The following is a 22175-nucleotide window of genomic DNA, read 5'->3' as shown; positions in this document are numbered from 1 at the left end:
GACTGCGCCGGTGAAGGGATCCATGGATGCACTAATGTATGAAGGGACATACCCGGTCTATCCATCTTGCAGGTTCGCAGAACATCAACGTATGAACGGGGTTAGTACAGTTGAAGCTGAGTCCAATGGTGGAGATGAATTTATCACAAGGTATCAAATCGGAATGTTTGCTGAAATCTCGGTTTATTGACTCTTCTCAACTCACGGCAATAGCATTGCATTGGTATCATTCTGCAAAGGCAAAGGCAAAGAAAGGCCATGACACTTCACTCAAAAACAATGATGATACTCTTTTTACAAACCTCACTCCGTGCCCCCTGGCAGATAGATGTCAGTAACCCCATATCCGTCACTCCTCTCTGAGCTTCCCTCTATAGAAGCTGCAGTAATCAAGACGTATAAAAATACCATGGTAGAATACAAAAACACCAGACATTCATCCTAGTCCTTGTATGCTGCAATCTCGAAACGCCAAACCAATGCGCAAACAAAGGGTACAGTAACCCCCGACAACAAGCAGCGCAATGCAGGTGATGCACTATCATGCAAAACCGATAAATCCAAAGCTCTAGTGTTCTCCCACCGTGCAATGATCCATCCATCATGAGATCGATCCCAACTGCTCCCGGTTTCGTAATGCGTTAATGTACAATGAAATGCAAATGTAATGTTTTTTCCTCTGCCCTTAGAGGTAGAGTTCAAGAAACTGCGCTGTCAAGGCGCGGGTATCATGCCCACACTGGGCCCTAAAAAGTCGCGAATCCCAAGTACAATGTCGTATGCTTCTGAAGTGATGGTATAGATGTAGATGCAGTCACATCTAGACCGTCGAGTAGGTGTATGATGGTTGTGAATGGAAAGTCGAGACATTGTACTGTCTCATGCCTTGAAGTAGACTTATTTCTTGCGTTGGCTACTTGGCGCTGTGATCTTGCTAGTGCTCATCAAATCGCCAATGTACTTTTGCAAGAACTTGTTGTTGTTATCGAGCTTGTCATGTTCTTCGCGAACGGCTTCGATGCGATTGAAGATTGTGAGAAGGGAGTCCTGCAATGCCTTGGCGTGTCTATGAAAGTCAGCGATAGCTCTGAGCGAATTGTTCAATTGTCAAATCCTTACCTTCTCATTTCTTCGCGCGCAGCCTTTCCAATTCTATCGAGATCCTCACTCGTTCTCCTGGGGCTCATTGCCCTGACGTCATCTGGGCCAAAGTCGGGCTCGTGAGGGCCAACTGCTGAGCTGTCGCGAGGGACAACTAGAGGGCCACTACTTTTCCGTTGAGGTAGGCTGGGTCGGATAGGAACGGGCTGGTGAATAATGGGTTCGTTATTGTCTTCAGGGCTCGATGATGTGGAGGAATCCGATCTTGCGATTGCATGAGGATGCTCGACAGGAGCATTTGGGAATTCGTTGACTGCCATTATAATATAATATGGTATGTGGGTGAAGGGGTGGTTGTCGCTCGGTTCAAGTAGCTCGTAATAAGTCGTAACTTGTCGCACAAAGTATACCAGGTTATTGCGACATCCACAATCGTGTGACGACACAGATAACAGTAATTAAGAGGCACCAAAAGTCAACCTAGATAGCTGACTCAATGGATTGATGGTACGTCGGTGTAGGTGTCCCAAGAGTCGCGTGAACTCGTCGTCGAAAGGAGTTGTGGAGAGGGGCAGGTCGGGACCAAATAGTTCCACGTGGTTTAAAGGTCTCGAAGTCCGAGCATGTACGCTTGCGAGGGAGACAACGATTCCGGATCCACTAAGGGTGTAATGAGGCTGGATTGTGTTCTAGAGGGCGTTTAGAAGGCGGAGTCGACACGCGGAGAGGCCGAGCAGACTAGCCGCAAATGAACTCGAAACTTGATCGCGATTGAAATCGTGGCTTCGGTAGCGGTAGATAAGATTCGCAAACGCTGGTGTTTGAAGATATCGTGGATTTGGTGGCTTCAGTCGTGGATTGTGATGTCGAAACGGGAGGAATGGGTGTGATTGAGCGAGGGTTATAGTTTAGTCGTCAGAGATTCTGGCGGCAGGTGGCGGTCAGAGAATACTAGCCTGCTTTTGCTAGAGAATCGAAGCAGGTGGTGGAAAGATTTTGTTGAATTGCGGAGGGGAAGACCCTGCAAAAAGCGAGCGCGAATGTCAGCAGATGAAAAGAACGAAGAGCGAGAGTTGGAATTGTTTGATGGCAGGGGCAGCATGCGAAAGCAAAAGGCAACTGCAATGTAAGAGAGCAGCAACGTCACATTCAAGGATAAATGCAGGTGCGTGGGAGTGAGTGAACAAGAGGGGATGGGACAACTAACAGCAACAGATTGGAAGATGAATAATAATCAAGCCGTGGTAGAATGAATAATGATAACTGATAGAAAAGAAAAGATATCAAAGACCAACCAAGAACTTAAAATGTTAAAAGTTAAATTGAAAGAATATGACGAATAAGTCAGAATGATCAATCCCGGCAGTGGCAATATATTCCAAGGCGCAAACAATCATGAAAGTCCAGGAGGCAATAGTTTCGGCCAACGGTTGCGGGCAGGAAGGACCCTTCTTTTGAAAAGGCAACGGGCGAGCAAAGGCAACGGGCGAGCAAAGGCAATGTAATGGCGAGACAGTGCAGGGCAGCCAGGGCAGGTTAGGTCGGGTTCGGAGTGGAAGTGGCAGGTGGCAGGTGCTAGGTAGGTGGCAGGAAGGAAGAACCCGGCCAGCAGAAAAAGAAGGAGCGAACCCAGAACAGAAAAGGAAGAGACAAAAGAGGGGAAGGGGATGGACGAAACGGGGATGGGAATGTTAAAGTGGATTTCTCGTCAATTTGATAATTTCGCTGGACCTCAAGCTGAGGGTCATCACTACTTCACTAAGGAAAGGTAGGCGTCGGGATATTTTTCTAGCTCTCTCTCTACTGTATGTACGGCGACAGTACCTACAGTATGTCGCTGGGGGGTTCCCAGACACGAGGAGCAGGTACCACTTAATGCTCCGTAGGGCCAGGAAAACCGGCAGTCGAATAAGAATGGGCTAGAAGAATGAAAAAGACACAGCAGGCGGGCAGGTATCCGTACAGTATCATCGTGTCTCCCAAGGATGAGGATGGGAGGAGATGGACCCTTGGAAAGATACAATGGACTTGGGGGGGGGCCCAAATGAGGAAAGTGACGACAGAACAGGGAGTCATGAGACTTGAGATCGCCGCCCCTCGGTACGGGAAAGACCATCCTGGGACAAGTGTTTTAACGCATTAAATTATATGGGATTGTACTTATGCAGGCATCTGTCATCGGGTATCTTGGCCCAGGCATTCAATGTCGTTGTCCAGCAGGAAACAGCATTCTTGGATTGGACGACAGTGGCACCAGCTTTCTCCCACGCGACTCGACAGCCCCCAAGAGGAAGGAAGCTTATGGAAGCTCGCCCAGGGGAGGAAAGAAAACTCAGGACCTTGATCCTAAATGACAAAAAGACTTAGGTAACTTAGCCTAAGCTTAGGGGACTCTTCATCAAGTTTATTTTAGCACCCTCTTCTAAAAGTCTTATGTTTTCTTACTCACTGACCCTGCCATCCGCTGGGTGCAGGACTGGCCGTGGTACGTATCTCCTCCACAGAAAGACTGACCTCATGCCGCATCCAATATTGAGATGTTCATTTTCAACACCACGGGCTTCGCACTTCACGAACGTCGTTATTTAACGAAATCAAGAAAACCCCTCACTATGAGTATTACCGTGCGTGCTTCTTATTCATACAACCGCTTTCACAATGTCAATCAAATCACCCTGCCTCATTCGAAAAAACAAACAAACCCCCCGCCCCTAGGTAGGCCAAGAGTTTAGACGACCACAGGGAAACGACCCGAGCCTCAGAAACCCCCAAAGCCAAGCCTCCTCGTGAGAAGGCCTGACAGAATTTGGCCGATCAGCACTCAGTCGTGACGCAATTGTTGGCCCTTGCAGACCACGGTTGAGGCCCGCTTCTGGAGGCTGAATCCCTGCAATAGACGCTGAGTGCCTATCAACTAACCAGCCTCGGTGGGTTTTAGAGGGTTCGGAGGACTTTCAGCGGAGAGGTGGCCTTCTAACTTCTAAGACTCAGGGCATGTCCACTATGATAGCCGTTGCTGGGCTCACAACAACACGGCCGGTTGTCTTCTCTGACAGCGAACAAACTTTTCAACTCTCTTGATTGTTGATTGCTAGAGATCGTCAGTACTCCTCTTCGCGCCAACCATTCCATCTTTGATACACCATCGTGATTGGGTTTGGGTTGGCCGTTTTCTGTTGTGTTGGACCCCCCAAGTGCCCACCGAGACTCACCAAAAAGATGCTGTTGCAGGTTGAACGCAACTGCGACAGAATGTCTAATACCGACCAACTATTTATAATACAGTGTTTGTCACTGTCTATTCGTTGGACTGATCCTTGAGCGGTGTCGGTCAGGGCACCGAGTTCGGTACTGATTTGCAACTCTTGTGACTTGACCTGCAAATCTTTGTCTGAATTGTCACTCGAAGGAACCCTTCTGGTACATCGCTCAAAGGTCATTGCCGGTCAACGACTTAGCTGATCGCCTTGCAACTCCTGCCAAACCCAACAAGTCGGAATGACAAGGAAGAAAAGCGGCCAAGGATATTCTCGAGTATCAAATTGGCTGTGCCTGGACTTACACCGCACACTCGGGTTCTACATACAACCCTCTTGGCTGCGATTTCAGCCTCTTCTTTTATCCTATGGTTCATCGGCGCATTACAGCTTTGGCTTGCATATCAATCTGATCTCTCCCGCAGTGCGTTTAGCCATCATTTGCGTCTCTCATCCCTTTCGCTCACTGGTTATGGGGTTACATTTCACTCCGCCCTCGGAACAGCAGCAAGGGTCCAGTCGACTAGTCTGATGTCATGGATCTACATTCTGCCGCGTCAACTTCCCTACAAAGTCCCAAGGTATCAGGTCTTGCAGGCTCAAGGGGGGGCAATATCACAGTACAGTATTCTCGAAAGATCAACGGTCAACGAAACGGTCACCGTCTTTCGAAACCTCCAATCACTGCCTATCTCTCTCACTTTCCAGGAACGCACAGTCCAAGACGGTCACCTTTGCCGCAAGTTCTTCGCGTCCCTCTGATAGTGATCATCAGCTCTTTGACTAGGTCCGCAAATCGCAATCTTCTCGTCATTCCTCGCACCGTCCAGCATCTATACAAGGGTGCTGGTATCGCTTTGGAAGAAACGTGGAAGAAAAGTGGTTCACGGTTGTAACCGACTGACAGCGACAGGATATTTCATCCTGGCCCATCTCCTGTCGTTTAGGCAGAACGCTGTTCTCGCCTGGGATGTTCCCCGTGACAAGGGCGTAGTGAAATGCCGGACCTGTGAGAAGTGAAGTCATCGTGAGAGGTCTCCAAGCCAAGAACTTGAGGCAACAGCGATACGCTCAATGTCACAGCATTTTCTGGTCTTGAGAGTGGTCTCATTCTCATAAGATCATATTGTTTTTTTCTTTCAACGTCATCTTGCCCCAAGCTTTCGCCTGCGAGCTGACTGACTATCGCTCGGAGACACTTATTCGGCCGAACGGTTGTTTTATAGGGGTCCCTATATCGCTATGTACCGATAAAAATGGATGCATGGGGGTCAAACCTGTCAAGGTCGTGTTTAACCCGTTGGGCAGCGATTCGGCTGTCAAGCTCGCGAGCCTCAATGGTAAGTGACAGGTAGGATTATTCGTTTCATTCCCCTCCAAACCCTCTTTTCTCTTCGAATGTGCTCAATGAGGATGTTCACGATGCTTCGGAGAGAAAGAATAAAAACGCCGATGACCCAACAACTTGTGGTTCCTCAGCACAGATTACGGTTTGACGTTGTCGGTGTCATTGAAACATGTGTTCAGTGGACGAAAGTCTTTTGATCAACATCCTGCGTGCCTCTGATTTTGCACTCAACTGATGCCGATCCTCTTCTTTTCGTTGACTGTTTGTCCCACAACTTGGAGTTCATCTCGGAAATCCTTCTCCATTTCTGTCAAAAGGTCCACCTATGGTCGGCTCTTGGCAATCCCGCCCCGCTCGCACTTCTTGGCTCCATCCCCCGTGAGAAGAGAGCGTTAATCTAGCGGTGGGCGATAGGCCCTCGAGGGGAGAAGCAGTCACTGTCACTGTGACAGAGATGCAGAACAGTGTCGTGAGCCTTGTCTCAGCCCCGGAGCTGAAGCTCAGTTTGATCGGGTGGCTGACGCCGGTTATCTTGGTTCCCGTCGATGGGTTTCACCTGTTGAACTTTCACCAATGCCACAATTCCGATGATTTACACTCATCGTTATTGCGTTTTCAGTCTCGGCCAGTGCCCCTTTGACGATGTAACGTTTATCAGTCGTTGGCCGACGTGTACATCAACTGATGATCTTAACACAGAGCATAACGCTCTTGACACCCCTTGGCTTGATATGCACACTTTGACAAGCACCCCGCTCTGCCCCAGTACTGGTACTACAGTTGACTGGAAACACCAACCAGATGTTCGTGAACTGTAGACGGCATTATCGGCATCCAAGACTTTGGATACATGTTTCAGGAACTACTATGTATGAATCATTGGAGGCAGTGTCTCAAATTCTCGTGATGATGCTGTACGACCATATCGATGAGCATTTCTCTTCTTTTTACGAGCTTTGGCTGTTGTGTAACACCCTCCCCGCTCCTCAGGCATCCTGAGTGACAATCTCCTGCGATGTTATCCGTCCTGCCATCTGACTTGGCTCGTCAAGTGACTCTGAGCCGTCGGATCGGCGGGCTGCGTTTACAGTTTAACTCTACCGACGCAAGGCGATCTCAAGGACGTGTTTGAGACTGAGAGGAATGCCTCTAGCATTTTCGAGCTGTCACCATGTCTGATTAGCCGTGTTATATCCCTTGACACTAGCCAACGTCTGCCACGACATGAAACAACTCATACTAAACATGGGCTTTGGTAGCCGCCCCCATATATCGATTGGTATTCGTCAATATCCATCACTTCGGATGCAACTCAATATCGAGCTTTAGTTTCCCCATGACCTTCTTTGAGCTTGATGCAAGAGTCCTAGTGGGCGTTTAGAGTCACCAATAGTCCAATACCTCGTGAGCGCAGATCTTAATCCTGCATATCTCACCGTGATTCTTATCAATTCTGCGCATAGCCTTTGGCGACGGCAGGAGCCTACTTTATTGTACATTTTTAGCTCAAATGGTTGCACCCGAGCGGATGCACTCTGCCTAGGTAAGCTGCAGGTTCCCTCCACAGGGTCAGCAACGTTCCCGTTGCAAACGCCTTGGGCTAAGTCGAAGCAACTTGTCTGTCTTGAAGAGCCAAGCTACGATGATTATATTGATTGCCTTTTCCAAGGCAGCATAGAGGCTTGCTCTCTTTGGCAGGAGGTTTCAACAATAACGTTGCTGCATTTGTCATGGTCAGCTTACCAATGATATCATTGTGTTCTTGTCATTCAAGGCAATGGCTATATTTCTGGAGGATTTAAGGCTGTGTCGGTTGATGCTGAGCCCAAGTGTGACAGTGTCGATCACCTGTCTGCATTTCATCCGCAATGGAACAGTTTGAATTTCACCCCGCTACTACATCTTTCAATCGTGTTTGGTCGACCATCGAGCCGGGCGTCGATGAACTAGTCCTCAACGAGGACTCGCAGACAGGCAGACGTACAATATTACAGCGATGGCAGTCTGGCGCCCGCAATCAGCAGGACATTTTCATCCACGACTATGTTGAGGAGATTTTCATGGTTGAGGGTGATTTGTACGACCAGAATGTGCAGCAGAGTTGGGAGAAGGGCGCGTATGCGTACCGAAAGCCCGGGATGCGGCATGGTCCTTTCAAGAGCGAAGGCGGATGTTTGATGTTTATTGTCTGTATCCCCGTGGGTGCGAATGGTAAAGAGGCTGGCGATAGAGTCTGACGGGTAGCTGCATGATTTCCGTTGGAGTTTTTGTATCCTGCACTTCAAAATGTCTCTGCTGTGCCTTGCATGCGGATGATTTCCGTATATCAACATGGGGTCGAGATGGGATCGGAAGCGAGGGCGTTTAAGGCCGGGGCCGAAGTCCGGATTTGGTTCTCGGTCGTAACGAGACTGCACAGGTCACTCCTGCAAATACAGCCAATTTACTATTTTCATGGAAATTAATACCGAAGGGACATTTCTTATGCACAATTTATCGCTTTAATTCTTAAAGTCTAGCTAAGGTGCTTGGGTGAATCGTAGGCAGATCAAGCAGAACGTATGTGACATGTATAGAGCGACAGGTTCCTATGATATACACCTGAAGGCTTGCGCAATGGACCTTCTGATCCATAGTATCATATCAATCTTTCACATTTGAACGCTTCCTAAACAGATATTACGACAAGTCTAAAGGGCATGCAATGTTTGTCCGAGAGTTCGGTCATGATATATCGGCCTCGGTGATATCAGCTCAACACTAACATCTCTACCGATTTCAATTGCCGTATTCAGCTCGTAAATAGACTCAGTTGACTCATTTTTTATGTATATAACAAACAGAAATCCTTCTGACTTCAAATCATTATCATTGTCTTCATCGTCAACTTCCATCACCATGGTACCATCACCGACAGCCCTACAAGCTCTAGAGGCAAGTCCTCGCGTCCACGACCTCCTCGCCCGCCTACACGCCGAATCAGAAGCTCAAGAAAAGACCATCTCTCAAACCTGGTTCTACTTTAAATATCTCTTCGGCTTCTACTTCACTGGTAAGACATGGTCTGCATCCGCAGACGCCCACATGAGCGATAAGTTCGTCGCTCTAGAGCAAGATAAATGTCTTTTCATGTATCTTCTCGCCCGCAGTATAAACGCCACGAGCATCGTTGAGGCGGGGACTAGTTTTGGTGTTTCGACGATGTATCTTGCTCTGGCGGTAGGACAGAACGTTAGTGCTATGAGAACGAGGGGTGAGAAAGTTATGGGGAGAGTTGTTGGTACGGAGTGGGAGGCTAGTAAGGCTGAGAGGGCGAGAAAGCATTGGAGTGAAGCAGGAGAAGAAGTTGAGCCGTGGATTGAGCTGAGGGAGGGAGATTTGAGGGAGACGCTTTCGGAGGAGGGAATGCCTGAGGAGATTGATATGCTGCTCCTTGACAGTAAGTCCTAAGAGCCTTAGCTGATGAAGAAATGCTAATATTGAGCAGCTTGGATACCAATGGCACTTCCAGCTCTGGAAATCATCAAGCCTCGTCTGAAGCGAGGTGCTATCATTCTGGCTGATAACACAAAGATGGCTAAGGCGCTGTATAAAGAGTTTTTGGATTATATTCATGATCCCAACAATGGATTCAAGACGACTACTACGGCTTATAGTGGTGGACTTGAGATGATTGTGTATCTGCCTTGATATGGGTCCAGAGATAATGTTGATTTGTGGTTGGAGTTGAGGTCTAAAAGCTATAAAAAGGCTATGTAATACATGGGCTCGAAATGTACTAAAGATCTATAAGAGCTTAAGAAATGTGTGATCCTCCCATTATTGTGAAAAGTCAAGGCGGGATGCCAGTCTCCAAGTATACCAAAGATGAGCCCCTAGACCAATCAAGTTCAAGTGAATGCACATAGCATGCGAAGTCCTGAATCTCTTCTTGATAACCTCCATCGTTGACTTCGGTCCCTCCACCGTCTTTCCTTCCAGCGCCCCTATCTCATCAGCTTATATCCCACAGAAGCAACGAAGTGACTTACCCTGCTCAACACGTTCCAACATCAACTGTCTCGTTCTAGGCCCAAACACCATAAGATTAAGTCCCGAGACGAATCCAGATATCGCAAAAGGTATCCAATCGCTCTTATGCTCGATCAGGGAGAGAGCACCGTAAGGGGGTAGTGTTATGGCTGTGAGGAAGAGGAGAAGAGCTTGGCCTTGGAAGAAAATCGGGAAGAGATCCTTTTGTAAGTTGATGTAGGGAGTGCGTGGGAGGTGTTTGAAGGTGACTTTGGTGATGATAAAGGTTTGGTAGAGTTGAGAGCCGAGAAGAGTTGAGAAGGAGAGGAGGTGGACTGGTGCGAGGAGTGCTGTTACAATGCCCATTTTGTCGTATGATCAGTTACTTTAAAGGCTTTTGTGTATTGATGATTGAATACAAGTGTAGAATAGGATTGGGAGCTGGTGCTGGGCGTTTCTTATACTTGGAGTTGAGGTGTCGTTGATTGGTGTAGGTTAGATCCGAAGGCATTCGGAAGTTAAGCTTACGTCTGAGATGCGGCGTCACAAAGAGCGGCATTCGTAATCCTCCAATGTTGATTTGAGCTTATAGATACTTCAGCAAGATACCATAAATACATTTTCAATCAAGCAATGTCTCGTCCATATTGTTGTAGTACGGAAAAAGGCAACCATTGTGTAGCATAATCTAATACAATCATACAAGATACAGAGTTTCGTTGATGATGCATTACAGCACTTCGTTTCTCAATAAGCTTATAGTTTTAAATACTCTATACCATGAGCCCATTAGAGAAGTCTCCCTAGTCCTCCAGTCCCAGTTATGCCATGACCGTCAACGCCGGCCAACTCTTAACCCGGAGCCGGAACTCAAGACCCACTCGAATATCCGGCCCCGTTCGGCAGCAGACGGATGTATAGCTAGGTAAGACAAAGGAATAAGCATTCATTGCGTCATGTAGCTTGTACGCATGACAGGCGAGACAGCCATCAGAACCCGTTTCACCAACGAAAGCCAGGCCGCGTAAAAAGAAAGGTCTCGGAGGGAGTCGAACCCTCGCTGGCGGAATCAGAATCCGCAGTCATAACCGTTAGACCACGAAACCTGAGCGCATGGCAACTTTGTGAATGCCAGCGATTCGATTTGCTCACTATACAGTGAGGGACGGCACAACGAAATGTACTCAAGATTCTCATCTAGAGAGTCTCTTTCAAGGTTATTTTCATTCAGCGGAAGCAAGGATTGAAATCACACATTCTAAAGCTCAGGTATATCTTGAACGAAGGTATCTAGAAGCAAGACTATCACTCAGTTCACATCGAACGCAAACTCAACAAGGAAATCGCATAATCCATAAACATAGCATCATATACTCATAATTCTCCCTCTAAGCATCAATGATCTCAAAGTTCACAAGAACCGAACACTGCGTCTCATGCCCCTTAAGATCCAACATGCGAATAAATCTCCATCCCGGCTCAACATAAAGCAATCTCACCGCTGCAACAGCAAACATCGGGTTCCTCGTCCAACTATCATCACTCTTGATAAGCATACGCAGGAAAGTCATCTCATTATCTTCATACTCCCACGTCAACGTCTCATCCCAAAGAGGCTCTGTTGGGGGCGGGTTTGGTCCTCTGTGAAGAAATTCAAGCTTGTGCTGCTTATACGGCTCTGTCTTGCGCTTGGGAGGGTCCCCTTTGATGTTATCAGGGTGGTACAGCGTGCATGTGAGATAAGGCTTGATGGAGTCTGCTTCTGAGTCGCCGTGCAGAGGGATGTCTGTTGCGCCTGCGACGTGAAGACGGAGACGCTTGCTGCGACCTGTACTCAGTCTTCCGTTTCCACCGGCGCGCAGAGCAGCGGGCTTGAGGACGTAGCCGTCTGTACCGCTGAAGAGAGCTTCGTTGAGTTGGTTGCTGGTACCAAAGTTCTGCAAGTTCAACGCACAGATCTGAGCACCGATTCCCCAGTAAGGAACGGGCTTGAGATTGGTGGATGAGATTCGCGTGCCCTTGGGATAAACGCGCATGAGATGATGGGCATTGTGTCGGGCGATATTTGATGCGTGCTCGGGCAGATGAGATGCCAGCCCTGATTCAGATACGTTGATGAGATGGTGATGAGGACCATTGGTGAGGCTTCCTTCTTCGAACCATGAGTTGTTCATTGGCTTGACAGACTGCGCGTAGACGCCGAGCTCAGCGAGCTCTGGAATAATGATAGAGGGCTCCTCCTTCTTTCTCTTATCCTTATACGCCTTGCGCGCAGCCTTTTCCTCCTCCTCGTCTTCCGAGTCATCCGAGTTGCTATCGCTGCTTGAAGGCTCATCTGTAAAGTGATACTCAACAATAACAGCAATCTTTGCCCCCAAATCCTCCAGCTTCACATGTTGATCGGAACCAGCTTGCTCCTCGTGGCCAATATGCCTAACGGCCTTGCTCAAAAGACGATCTCCAAAAACGTCCTGCATAATATTGACAATGCGCATCTGGCCATACGCATCGCAATGGTTCTCCAGCGACAGAAGAATAGGCGAAGCTCTGAAGCCATACTTTTGCGCATCAACGGCTTCTTGATCCGCAGAGTTTCGAATCGTCTCACAAACCAAACGAAACGAAATGTGGGATACTAGAGTATATCCATGGGTGACCTTGGGCTCATCTCTATCATCGCTGTTATCCCACACATCAATCTCGACACATCTCGCCCCCGTCCTAATCGCACTCTCATACGCAGTCGCGCACGAAGACCCATAAAGCTGATGCGCCATAAGATAAGTATTATGGCTCGAGCTGATAAAGTACTCGGGCAGCGGATGCGACCTATCCGTGAGTTCAGGCGGTACGCGAATATGCGGTTTGCTAACGAGTTCCAAGAGCTCACGCGACGAGTCCTGAGAGTCAATCTTGGCTTCCTTTTTGGAGAGCATCTTCTCTTTAACGAGGAACTCTCGTAGGGCGCTGCTGACTCTGAGGTCTGTTACCATGCGACGTGCGCTGTGGCCGCCGCCCGCGACGGTGTTGTTGTCGATCTCCTCGCCGAAATCTTCATCGTTGATGCGGCGGCTTTTGGACGAGAAGGGGTTGAGGTCGCCGAGGCGAGTTGCGAGTTCTGAAGCCATGACGTATGTACGTTGTGAAGATGGAGGAGTGAAGTGAAGGGAAGTGGGATGAGATGAGGGGCAGCTGAGGGGAGCTTTCAGCTATACCTGTAGCTGTAGCTGTCTGTAGCTGAGCTGGAATGATTGAGATGTAAGAGTAGAGTGAGATGAGTATGTAATCAGATCATTTGATCATCAGTGGAAAGAAACAAGAATTATATGTCGCATGGAGTCACTTATCATGGTCTAAATCAAGAATCGATATAAAGATGAAGGGATGCACTGCCACGATCGTACATTGTCACGTCTTGGCTTTGCTCACTTGCTTGAATTCTCCGCATTAAACACCAAGAATGAGGCGCCAAGCAGAACCTCACTAGCAAGGTCAGCTCTTCACCAAAAGTCCAAAACATGGATGTGCCAATATTCACGGCATCTGAAGCCGAGTTGGCAGAGCTTTAATGAGCCGTTATTTGTTGCATCGTGTCTCTCTGTGGATACCACAAGAGCTTCGCCACAAATTGTCACCAGTCCAAGCTCTTGGGGTCTTGGTTGGTCTTGTCGTATTATTTTCTTACATTGAGAACGCCTTACATATCTCGAATAACATAATAATCTTTGCTTATTTTCATAAACTTAGCAATGAAAAACGTACATTAATATTTGTTGACATGCGATAAGATGCAGTACTCCTGCATTGTGACTTTTGGCACGCAACCGACAGAGATTCCCCAAACCCAACCCATATTCCTTCCAAATAGCCATGGACTCAATACACTACCCGAGTCCTAAGATCGAAAGAAAGCCTCATACTGCCGTTCAGAAACACGCGCTGGCATATGCTTATGCCCAATAATGCCCCTCGCTCTCTTTTTTCTGACATCCTTATCACCCAAGCAGACCCAATAGCCTGTTCGAGGTTGGCATTTCGCCAATGGCCTCCAGTGTCGCTCCACCTCACCAGTCTCATGCCTCTGTTTCACTGTCCAGCCCTGGCGGAGAGCAAGACTACGTTGGACAGCATACGTGCTTGTAGGATAGGCAATTGAGAAGTCGACATGAGGCTTGAGGTAAGGAACCATTTGATCGACTTTCAGGATAATGTTCTTTTCCACAAGTTCGATCCGCTCCTTGGTCGAGTACTTATAATCGCTGATTTGACCATACGATTTCGGGATCATATCTCCTTGTAGGGAGACATAAAGTTTCTTGATGTTCAGAAAAGTCTTGGGAATGGCCTTGAGAAACTGCCTGAAAGTCTCCATATCGCTGAGGGGTGGAGAGGCTCTAAAGTCTTCGCTGATGTCTGGCAGGATCCACGGTGTGAACTCCCAAACGATTTCGACAGATGTGATGGCATTGAGTCGCTGTTGTTGGAAGAAATCATGAATGTTCAGAATCATTTCTTTGCTTGCTGTATGAAAAGTGTTCGTGGCGTATAGTACATGAATACCCTCGCGGTAACTGCATCATTACCATTAGCGAATACTTTGAACGGGGCTGGGAACTTACGCTTGCTTGCAGGCAAGTAGCCAGCCCATTGCCCCTACAGAGCACTTCTCTGGCCCTTCGCCAGGCCAGTACTCACATTGTGGGCGGAAGCCATTTCGGCCGTTCCACCCAAAGACACACTCGTCGTCGCATGGCTGAGGATCGTATCCGGGTCCGCGTGAGTTTATAACTCCAGAGGGCGGAAGTCGATGGCAAACGGAGCTTCGCCATGCCCAGTCCGCTTTCGGCTGCTTACCCGAGGCAGTCAACTTGTCGAGGTCAACCACAAGGGGGCCGGGAAATACAAGGCGGTTCTGAGCAGAGGTAGTGCCATACTATGGCAGTTGTCGAAGCCCGCCGTGACGCTTGGAGTCGGGGAAGATTGGATAGCCACAAATGAGATCCACATGAACGGTACGGTCACCGAATGCCAGGCGCAAGATTCTCGTGCGGATTTCAGTTGGGAGTCTGTCAAAGAATGCGCCGTTTGCCTTGCCGGTCGCGACTGTACCAGACTGAGGTGGCTCTGGAGTGAGCAGCCTGCGAGGCTGTCCGTCATGGGATGATGGTAAAGGAGGGTCGCTCATAAACGGAAGCCCAGGGGGCAAGGGATAACTTCTCATCATCTTGGGCGAAAATGGTTGTCGTTTGGGAGAAGAGAAAGAGGGTGTTGGCGCTTGAGAGGTTGAAGAGAAGCGCTGCTGTTATGTGCCTGAGAAAGGCAGGTTGGGGCTCGAGGAAGGTACGATATATCGAAAAAGATATTGGAAAGAACTATTGAGGTAGCAGTTTCAGCCTCAGTCTCGGGCAGCTTGAAACTTGGAAATGATCGTAGTAAGCTATATAGAACTTTTGTCGCTCTCACAAGTGGCGATGAGTCTTTGGTAAATTCATAGAAGTCTCTCTCATCTCTAGGGTATCTCCAGTCTCCCGTCCAGAGCTCGAAATGGCAGCCTTGGGCACCAGGCATCAAGGCACCCAGAAATAGCCCCACTATCCTCACGACGCGTAGAAAAAGAAAAATCCCGAATTTTTATCTGACTTCTTTTTTCTTTTTTCTCTCTAATTCAAAATATTGAACAACGCAAAAAACCACGTTCATGTTTCTCTCACAATTGATGCGAGGTGCGTCGAAAGGCCTGCGTCCAGGACCATCGATTCAGAGGAACACAGAATGGAGAGAAAAGCGAACAATCTTGGGTGCGGTGCTTCCCTCGACGATGGGGAGGAGCGCAATGATTGAACGTACATACTTTGCTTTAGTACTATCTACTTGTGATAAATGAATGGCCTACTGATGGGAGCAGGGTCTGTGAATGTCTCTAGAGTGCTCGACTGTAACGACGCTGAAGGATGACCTGCGTAGGATCTACCTGTGCTGCATGACTACACACAACAATGCACTGTATTACGATGCTACAATGTGTATGTCTCGACTCTTCAAAAGGCAATGAGGCTGAAGAATATGCTACTCTCATTCGCTTGCAATTATCGAATGCCTGTCCTACGGATGGTCCAATCAATAGAGTCAAACTCTGCACTGTCAACATTGACTTCACCTCACTCAAGCAGCGATTTATGCTGCATCGCAAGAAACAAGAACATTGAGACAATCAGTTGAATTCGAGCAACTATTTCGAGCTATCCTAGCCATGCCTATCGACTCATGCCGAAAGCAGAATCACATATAAAAAAGCAGCAGACTCAAATCATCCACTACCGTTATCCAGAAATAATATACAGCAATATTAAGCTGTAGAGAAGAGAAAAGAGGAACTCGTCCCCTGCATGACCATATCCATCTGTTCATTTTGTCTCTTGTTGTTTCTTCGAGCGTTTTTTTTTGTTTTTTGTTGCTAATTCTTGTAGATAATGAGTGATGAAAACATCACCGACGTACTGTAAAAGCAAACGATCGGATTCAAAGTCATCGACACCTGAAGATGTTAGAAAGTGTTCGATGTGAGAATATGACGTGGGACTTACTTATTCTTCGGGCATGTCGGCGATGCTGCGAGCTGCTGCCTTGATAGCAATGAGATCTCGCTTGGCCGCAAAGTTCTCAGCCTTGAAATCCCGAGTGTCGTAGTGAGAGTCGGGACCTCCAGGACCAATAGCACCATCATCGCCATCGACGGCATCGAGAACTGCCTCAGCAGCGCGCTTGGCCTTCCAGCAAGGTTGTCCTCGCCACATGCACCAGCGCTTATCCTCCTGAAGAGTGTTGAGGTCGCGCTTGGCGGTAGCGTTGGGAGCAGCGTCGGGGAAGAAAGTCTCGAGCTCGAGGCTCTTGAAGTACTCCTCGGGACTACCACGCGCAGAGAGGGCGATCAGGTTGGCGAGCTCGACGATGGAGCGCTTGGCCTTGTGAGCGGCGTCGCGGGGGAGATGAGTGGTGCTGGGTGCGTCGGCGGATCGGGTGTCGAGAGATCGAGTTGCGTGGAGGGCGTTGGAGAGAGCTTGACCCGCATCACGCTTGGCTTTCCAGCATGGCTGTCCTCGCCACATACACCAGGGCTCAGGAGCAGCGTCGCGCTTAGCCTTCCAACATGGCTGGCCACGCCACATGCACCAGGGCTCAGGAGTAGCATCACGCTTGGTCTTCTTCCAGCAAGGCTGACCTCGCCACATGCACCATCTAGGTTCGTTCTCAGCCTCGGGTGCGGGCTCAGCGGCAGCGGCGCGCTTGGTCTTCTTCCAGCAGGGTTGTCCGCGCCACATGCACCAAGGCTTAGGTTCAGGCTCAGCGACGGGAGCGGCTTCACGGGTCTTGAGCTTCATCTTGTCCTTCCAGCAGGGCTGTCCGCGCCATGTGCACCAGGGCATAGGCTCGGCAACAGGATCAGGCTTGGGGGCAGCGACGGGTTCGGGGATAGCTTCAGGCTCACGCTTGGCCATACGCATCTTCTCTTTCCAGCAGGGCTGTCCGCGCCATGTGCACCAAGGCATAGGCTCAGCAACGGGGTCGGGCTTAGGAGCAGCAACAGGTTCGGGAATAGCCTCACGTTTGGCCATTCGCATCTTTTCCTTCCAGCAAGGCTGTCCGCGCCAGGTGCACCAAGGCATAGGCTCAGCAACAGGATCAGGCTGAGGAGCGGCAACGGGTTCGGCAATAGCCTCACGCTTAGCCATCTTTTCCTTCCAACAGGGTTGGCCCCTCCAGGTGCACCAGGGCATGGGGTCGGCGACAGGGTCGGGTTGGGGAGCAGCAACTGGTTCAGGGATAGCCTCGCGTTTGGCCATCTTCTCCTTCCAGCATGGCTGACCACGCCAGGTACACCAAGGCATGGGATCGGCAACGGGATCGGGTTGAGGAGCGGCAATGGGTTCGGGAATAGCTTCGGCTTCACGCTTGGCCTTCATCTTTTCCTTCCAGCATGGCTGACCTCGCCAGGTGCACCACGGCATCGGCTCAGCAACTGGATCAGGCTGGGGTGCAGCAACTGGCTCGGCGATGGCCTCTCGTTTGGCCATCTTTTCCTTCCAGCAAGGTTGACCGCGCCAAGTGCACCAGGGCATAGGGTCGGCAACAGGATCGGGCTGAGGGGCTGCGACAGGCTCGGGAATAGCTTCACGTTTGGCCTTCATCTTCTCCTTCCAACAAGGCTGTCCGCGCCAGGTACACCAAGGCATGGGATCAGCGACGGGATCAGGTTGAGGAGCTGCAACAGGCTCGGGAATAGCTTCACGCTTAGCCTTCATCTTCTCCTTCCAGCAGGGCTGTCCACGCCAAGTACACCAAGGCATGGGATCAGCGACAGGGTCGGGCTGAGGCTCAGGGACAGCATCACGCTTCTGAGGACCGCAGAAGTGCTCACGGCCAGCCTTGCAGATAGCATCAGCATTTTTGTCGCCCTTCCCAACGATCTCCTCGCATGGCTTGCCCTTGTAGTCGAGGTTGCAGAAAGGGGTGAAGAAGTCCGGGCCGAAGTTGTCGATGGCGGACGGCGGAGGCGCCGCGAGTGCGGCTCCGGCCACCGCGGCCAGAGTAACGAAGGAGTATTTCATCCCAGGAGGTTGTGTGTCTCAGTAGTGAGTGTTTCGAAGTGTAAAAGTTGTGTTATAGTGAGTGGTACTCGTAAAAGAGTTGTCGTGTATCAAAGGTGTTTTGAGATATCGTTGTCCTTCTTTCGATGGGAACGAGTCTGAAGAGAAAAGAAAGGAGAGTATTTATGATGGAATTGAGTAGTTTTTTTATAGATCTCGAGTTCAATGTTCATGATAAAGATTGACAAGTTGGCCATCTTGAGAGAAAGGGAATTTGCCCGTGCATACACACACTTGCTCTGGTTGTGGTGTTGTAAGGCTTCTATTGAGGTCTATTGACGCTTGGCGGGGTCAATAAGCCCCCTTCGCTCTTCGGTTCGAACAGTAACAGTCAATGCGAGATTTCTATCCTCAATAGAGCCAAATCAAAGACGATCAAAGACGGTACAAGCCACGAGTTGCATGCAAAGATACTAAAGCTTCCTCCAAGAGAGTGTGAGTAGCTTTGCGGCTTATTCACAGAAGCCATTGCGCAGACTATCATCTAAGCTACTCCCAGCTGAACGATATGTGACACCTCCAACTCATTCACCTCGCTTTTTACTTGCCGGACGCGAATGCACGAGGAGATTGATCTTGGCGGGCGGGATAAACGTTGGTTCATGCGAGTTTGGCGGGTTATTTGGCTATTGACAGCTGTCAGTGCTTAGTGAGGTTCTATTGACACCCAAAAAGGGTAAGGGGGCGGTTGTAGCCTACAAACGGCGAGAGGAGATGAAACAAACCTACTTTCTCTTTGAGGAGTGGCTTTGAGAGAGTTTGGAAGTGTTTGAGAAAGAAAGATGTTTATTTTGGGTTAAGTTGTATTTGCTATGGTTATGCTACGACTGTGATGTGAGTTGAAGGGGTGATGTTGTCAGTCACTACATATCGAACTTGGAGATATCTGCATCTCATTGGAAGTTATTGTAGAAAGCTTATTGTAGAAAGCTAGCGCAGTAATAACTCAAAATGATTACGCAGTCAATGAATAACACCGTCAGTGCTGATATCAGACGATGGAGGTACTTGATATCCCGGTCCCGTCTGGCAGTGTCAAGCATTGCGGCGTACACCCCCAAGGCAACCAATTATCTATCAAACGTAGTGGATCCAAAAGTTCAGATCTTGGACAACTATGAGAGACTTAGAAGAGATAGCAAAAGCACTGACGGTAGAAGAGTGTCGAGACTGTTCCGCCACATGTAAACGCCACTCCTATGTGAGACTACTCACCATCACAAGCACATGAGCAGTCTCTTTGGCGATGATCAAAGCCTTATTCGAACACATGAAAATGCTCGTGTTGCGTTCTTTGTTATGAGACGCTGAGAAGGTTCTCGGTTGACTCAAAATGGGTCTCAATAGATTCAGGGGTGATGACTTTGACCTCTCAAAGAGACGCAACTTCACCTAGGCAAAGCCCACTAACTGCCCTATGTGTTCTTCACTTCCTAGGATCCCAGTTCTTATCCACCTGATCCAACAGGCCCTTCTTCCCCAACACCTTGGACCCCAGTATCTTCTCAAGACTAACCAGCTTGAAGCTCGCCTCAGCACTGGTCTTGCCATTGGGCAGTTGGTTCGCATCATCATGCACAACCACTAAGCCATGAGGGAAATCCTTGTTCAGCGCTGTTCCCACAGCTGTTATGCCGTCTGTGTTGGACACGGGGTCGATCTGGCCATCTGATGACTCTACGAGTGTAAAGGTGGTAACGAACTCGTGAGGAGCGGCTCGGCGGTAGACGTTGTATGCGCTGACGCCTTGGCATGATACTAGAATGAAACCCTCCGTGGGTTTGGAGCCGTAGACGAGAGTTACGCCTTCAACGTCGCCGTAGAGTTTGCCATCGCCGACTTTGCCGATTACTACACCCTTGTCTTTTGAGTCAGGCTCTGCGTCATATCGCCACAGGGCAGAGGGTTCTTCGCCGAGGAAGATCCAGCCGTTCTCTTCGTCGGTCACACAGCCCTCGACTTGGCCTCCGCTGCCGCCTTGGAACTCCCGAACAAGCTTTGTCTGGAGTTCTCCTTTAGATGTGGAAGTGAGTTCGTACTGGAGATATCGTGCTGATTTCTCGTTGACGAAGAGATATTGCTTTCCTGTCTTGGGTGACTTGTAGGTGCACGAGCCGTAGACCTTGTAGTCGTCGATAACAGGGTGGATGCCACCGGGGATACTGGTCAGTGTGCCGTTGGGCAGCATCTCGAAGAGACTTGGTTGTCAGCTAACTTCAAATAACAGGGAGAAGCAACATACCAGAGCGTATCATCAGCTCGGCAAGCAGCAAAAGCCAAGTCGACCTTTCGATTACCGGCCTTGAAACCATAGATCATGTCGACATTGTTTGGTTCACCAGCCGTGAAAGACTGGAGAAGATTGCCAGCCAAGTCGAAGACGCCAAGACCAGCTTCTTTTCCAGACTTCATCGTTGTGACGATTCGAGACTTTTCTGGTCCCTCAGGAGAGATCCAAATGGCAGGATCGTCACCGTCGCCGAGACGAGATTCGGTCTCGTAGGTTGGCTCAATGAGAAGAAAGGAGCAGTGAAGGCCGCCCCATCCCTTATCGCATTTACATTCATTGGGTCCAACACATTTCCCATGCCCGGAACACTTGTCGGTGCAGGTGAAGCTGCTGCAGGTACTCCCAGCAAAACCAGCGAAGCATTCGCATTTGTTCTTCTTGTCCTTGACGCAGTAGCCATTGCCTCGGCAAGTTTTGCAGATTGGCTCAGTCTTGGTGTCTGTCTTAACTTTTCTAGGGTCGTACTTGGTGTTGGCATCAATCTTGAGCTTCTTGAAAGCGTTCTCAAGAGATGAGACGGCGAAACCGTTGACATCCTCTGACTCAATGGCGTATGTGAGAGCACCAGCAGGATACTTGCTCGTAGCACCTTGGTAGATGTTCAGACCCTGCACTTCAATGTCTTCTTGCCCGGTCAAGGATAGTGTTCCCTTGAGCTTGAAAGAGGAATCGTAGACGGCGACCTTGTCTGTTTGAGCGACAAATAAGTAGTCGGAGCCCTTCTTGGGAACATAGACGGCCAAGCCGGTCACATCATCTTCTACCTTGCCAACCGCGGTGATCTTGGGCGCTTTGGTAGACTCTTTGAGTGAAAAGGCATAGACGCTCTTGTCGTCATCTGTAGAGATGTACATGCGAGACTCGGAGCGTGAAACGGCACATCCCGATGTTTCAAAGTCTGTAGGGAAAGTTTGGGTCTAGCAGGTCAGCAAACATTACCGCTTCTTGTTAAGAGAGAGACATACCTGGACAAACTCAAATGACTTGTTTGTCTCTTGAACGAGCAGTTGAACTGCCTGGCCTTTTCCAAACAAGAAGACATAATCGTTTCCAGCCGGACTCTTCCAACTGCACAGCGCAGACCAATCTCCTAGAACTTTAAAGTCGGCATCCTTGATGTGCTTAAACTTGGGCATCTCATAAGCGCGAACAACAGAATCTGGCTGAGCGATAGTGACGAGGACATCCTTGTTGTTGACATCGTAAACAGTGGTGACAAGCTTGCTGCGTCCAGGTGTTTTCGCAGCGACTTGTTTCAACGGAGCCTTTGAGTTGAGATCATAGACGTGAAACCCTCCCTTGTCAGGGCCTCCATCGTTTCCAATCAATAGGGGATTCCCATCAGAGTAGTAAACAGCAGTCCAATCAGACTCAACCTCGCCGGTGTAAGCAGAGACCGCAACGTCTACGTCCACCGCCTTGACGAAACATATCTGGAGAACAACAGCCAATAGGCCAACGAGACTTGAACCAACCATGATTGCCAGAATAGTACTCTTCCTCTGCAGAAAAGAGCAGCCTCT

General features: G+C 49.2%; 8 protein-coding genes across 8 annotated transcripts; 2 read left to right on the top strand and 6 right to left on the bottom strand.

The window, feature by feature from the left end:
- Window positions 1–897: 897 nt before the first annotated feature.
- Window positions 898–1421, bottom strand: FSUBG_1772 (bZIP transcription factor; the record flags this gene model as incomplete). The annotated part of the gene is made up of 2 exons (XM_036679475.1): window positions 898–1066; window positions 1120–1421. 2 exons carry the CDS (start codon window positions 1419–1421, stop codon window positions 898–900), a joined length of 471 nt encoding a protein of 156 aa, XP_036542689.1.
- A 6153-nt stretch (window positions 1422–7574) lies between these two features.
- FSUBG_1771 (cupin 2 domain protein) lies at window positions 7575–7943 on the top strand (the record flags this gene model as incomplete). The annotated part of the gene is made up of 1 exon (XM_036679474.1): window positions 7575–7943. The coding sequence occupies one exon, from the start codon at window positions 7575–7577 to the stop codon at window positions 7941–7943; it is 369 nt and encodes a 122-aa protein (XP_036542688.1).
- A 661-nt stretch (window positions 7944–8604) lies between these two features.
- Window positions 8605–9396, top strand: FSUBG_1770 (O-methyltransferase; the record flags this gene model as incomplete). Its single annotated transcript, XM_036679473.1, has 2 exons — window positions 8605–9145; window positions 9194–9396. The coding sequence occupies 2 exons, from the start codon at window positions 8605–8607 to the stop codon at window positions 9394–9396; spliced, it is 744 nt and encodes a 247-aa protein (XP_036542687.1).
- Window positions 9397–9525: 129 nt separating this feature from the next.
- FSUBG_1769 (uncharacterized protein) lies at window positions 9526–10083 on the bottom strand (the record flags this gene model as incomplete). The annotated part of the gene is made up of 2 exons (XM_036679471.1): window positions 9526–9692; window positions 9738–10083. 2 exons carry the CDS (start codon window positions 10081–10083, stop codon window positions 9526–9528), a joined length of 513 nt encoding a protein of 170 aa, XP_036542686.1.
- A 1022-nt stretch (window positions 10084–11105) lies between these two features.
- On the bottom strand, window positions 11106–12845 carry FSUBG_1768 (uncharacterized protein; the record flags this gene model as incomplete). Its single annotated transcript, XM_036679470.1, has 1 exon — window positions 11106–12845. The coding sequence occupies one exon, from the start codon at window positions 12843–12845 to the stop codon at window positions 11106–11108; it is 1740 nt and encodes a 579-aa protein (XP_036542685.1).
- A 767-nt stretch (window positions 12846–13612) lies between these two features.
- FSUBG_1767 (uncharacterized protein) lies at window positions 13613–14941 on the bottom strand (the record flags this gene model as incomplete). Its single annotated transcript, XM_036679469.1, has 3 exons — window positions 13613–14288; window positions 14337–14650; window positions 14723–14941. 3 exons carry the CDS (start codon window positions 14939–14941, stop codon window positions 13613–13615), a joined length of 1209 nt encoding a protein of 402 aa, XP_036542684.1.
- Window positions 14942–16301: 1360 nt separating this feature from the next.
- Window positions 16302–18323, bottom strand: FSUBG_1766 (pheromone precursor 1; the record flags this gene model as incomplete). The annotated part of the gene is made up of 1 exon (XM_036679468.1): window positions 16302–18323. One exon carries the CDS (start codon window positions 18321–18323, stop codon window positions 16302–16304), a length of 2022 nt encoding a protein of 673 aa, XP_036542683.1.
- Window positions 18324–19788: 1465 nt separating this feature from the next.
- On the bottom strand, window positions 19789–22130 carry FSUBG_1765 (3-phytase precursor; the record flags this gene model as incomplete). Its single annotated transcript, XM_036679467.1, has 3 exons — window positions 19789–20560; window positions 20605–21569; window positions 21618–22130. The coding sequence occupies 3 exons, from the start codon at window positions 22128–22130 to the stop codon at window positions 19789–19791; spliced, it is 2250 nt and encodes a 749-aa protein (XP_036542682.1).
- Between the last annotated feature and the right edge of the window lie 45 nt (window positions 22131–22175).

The sequence above is a fragment of the Fusarium subglutinans genome, assembly GCF_013396075.1.
Source record: "Fusarium subglutinans strain NRRL 66333 chromosome Unknown NRRL66333_c0000014, whole genome shotgun sequence".
Classification (NCBI taxonomy): domain Eukaryota; kingdom Fungi; phylum Ascomycota; class Sordariomycetes; order Hypocreales; family Nectriaceae; genus Fusarium; species Fusarium subglutinans.
Note: the sequence above shows the minus strand (reverse complement) of the source record. Positions and strands in the feature narration are given on the sequence as shown.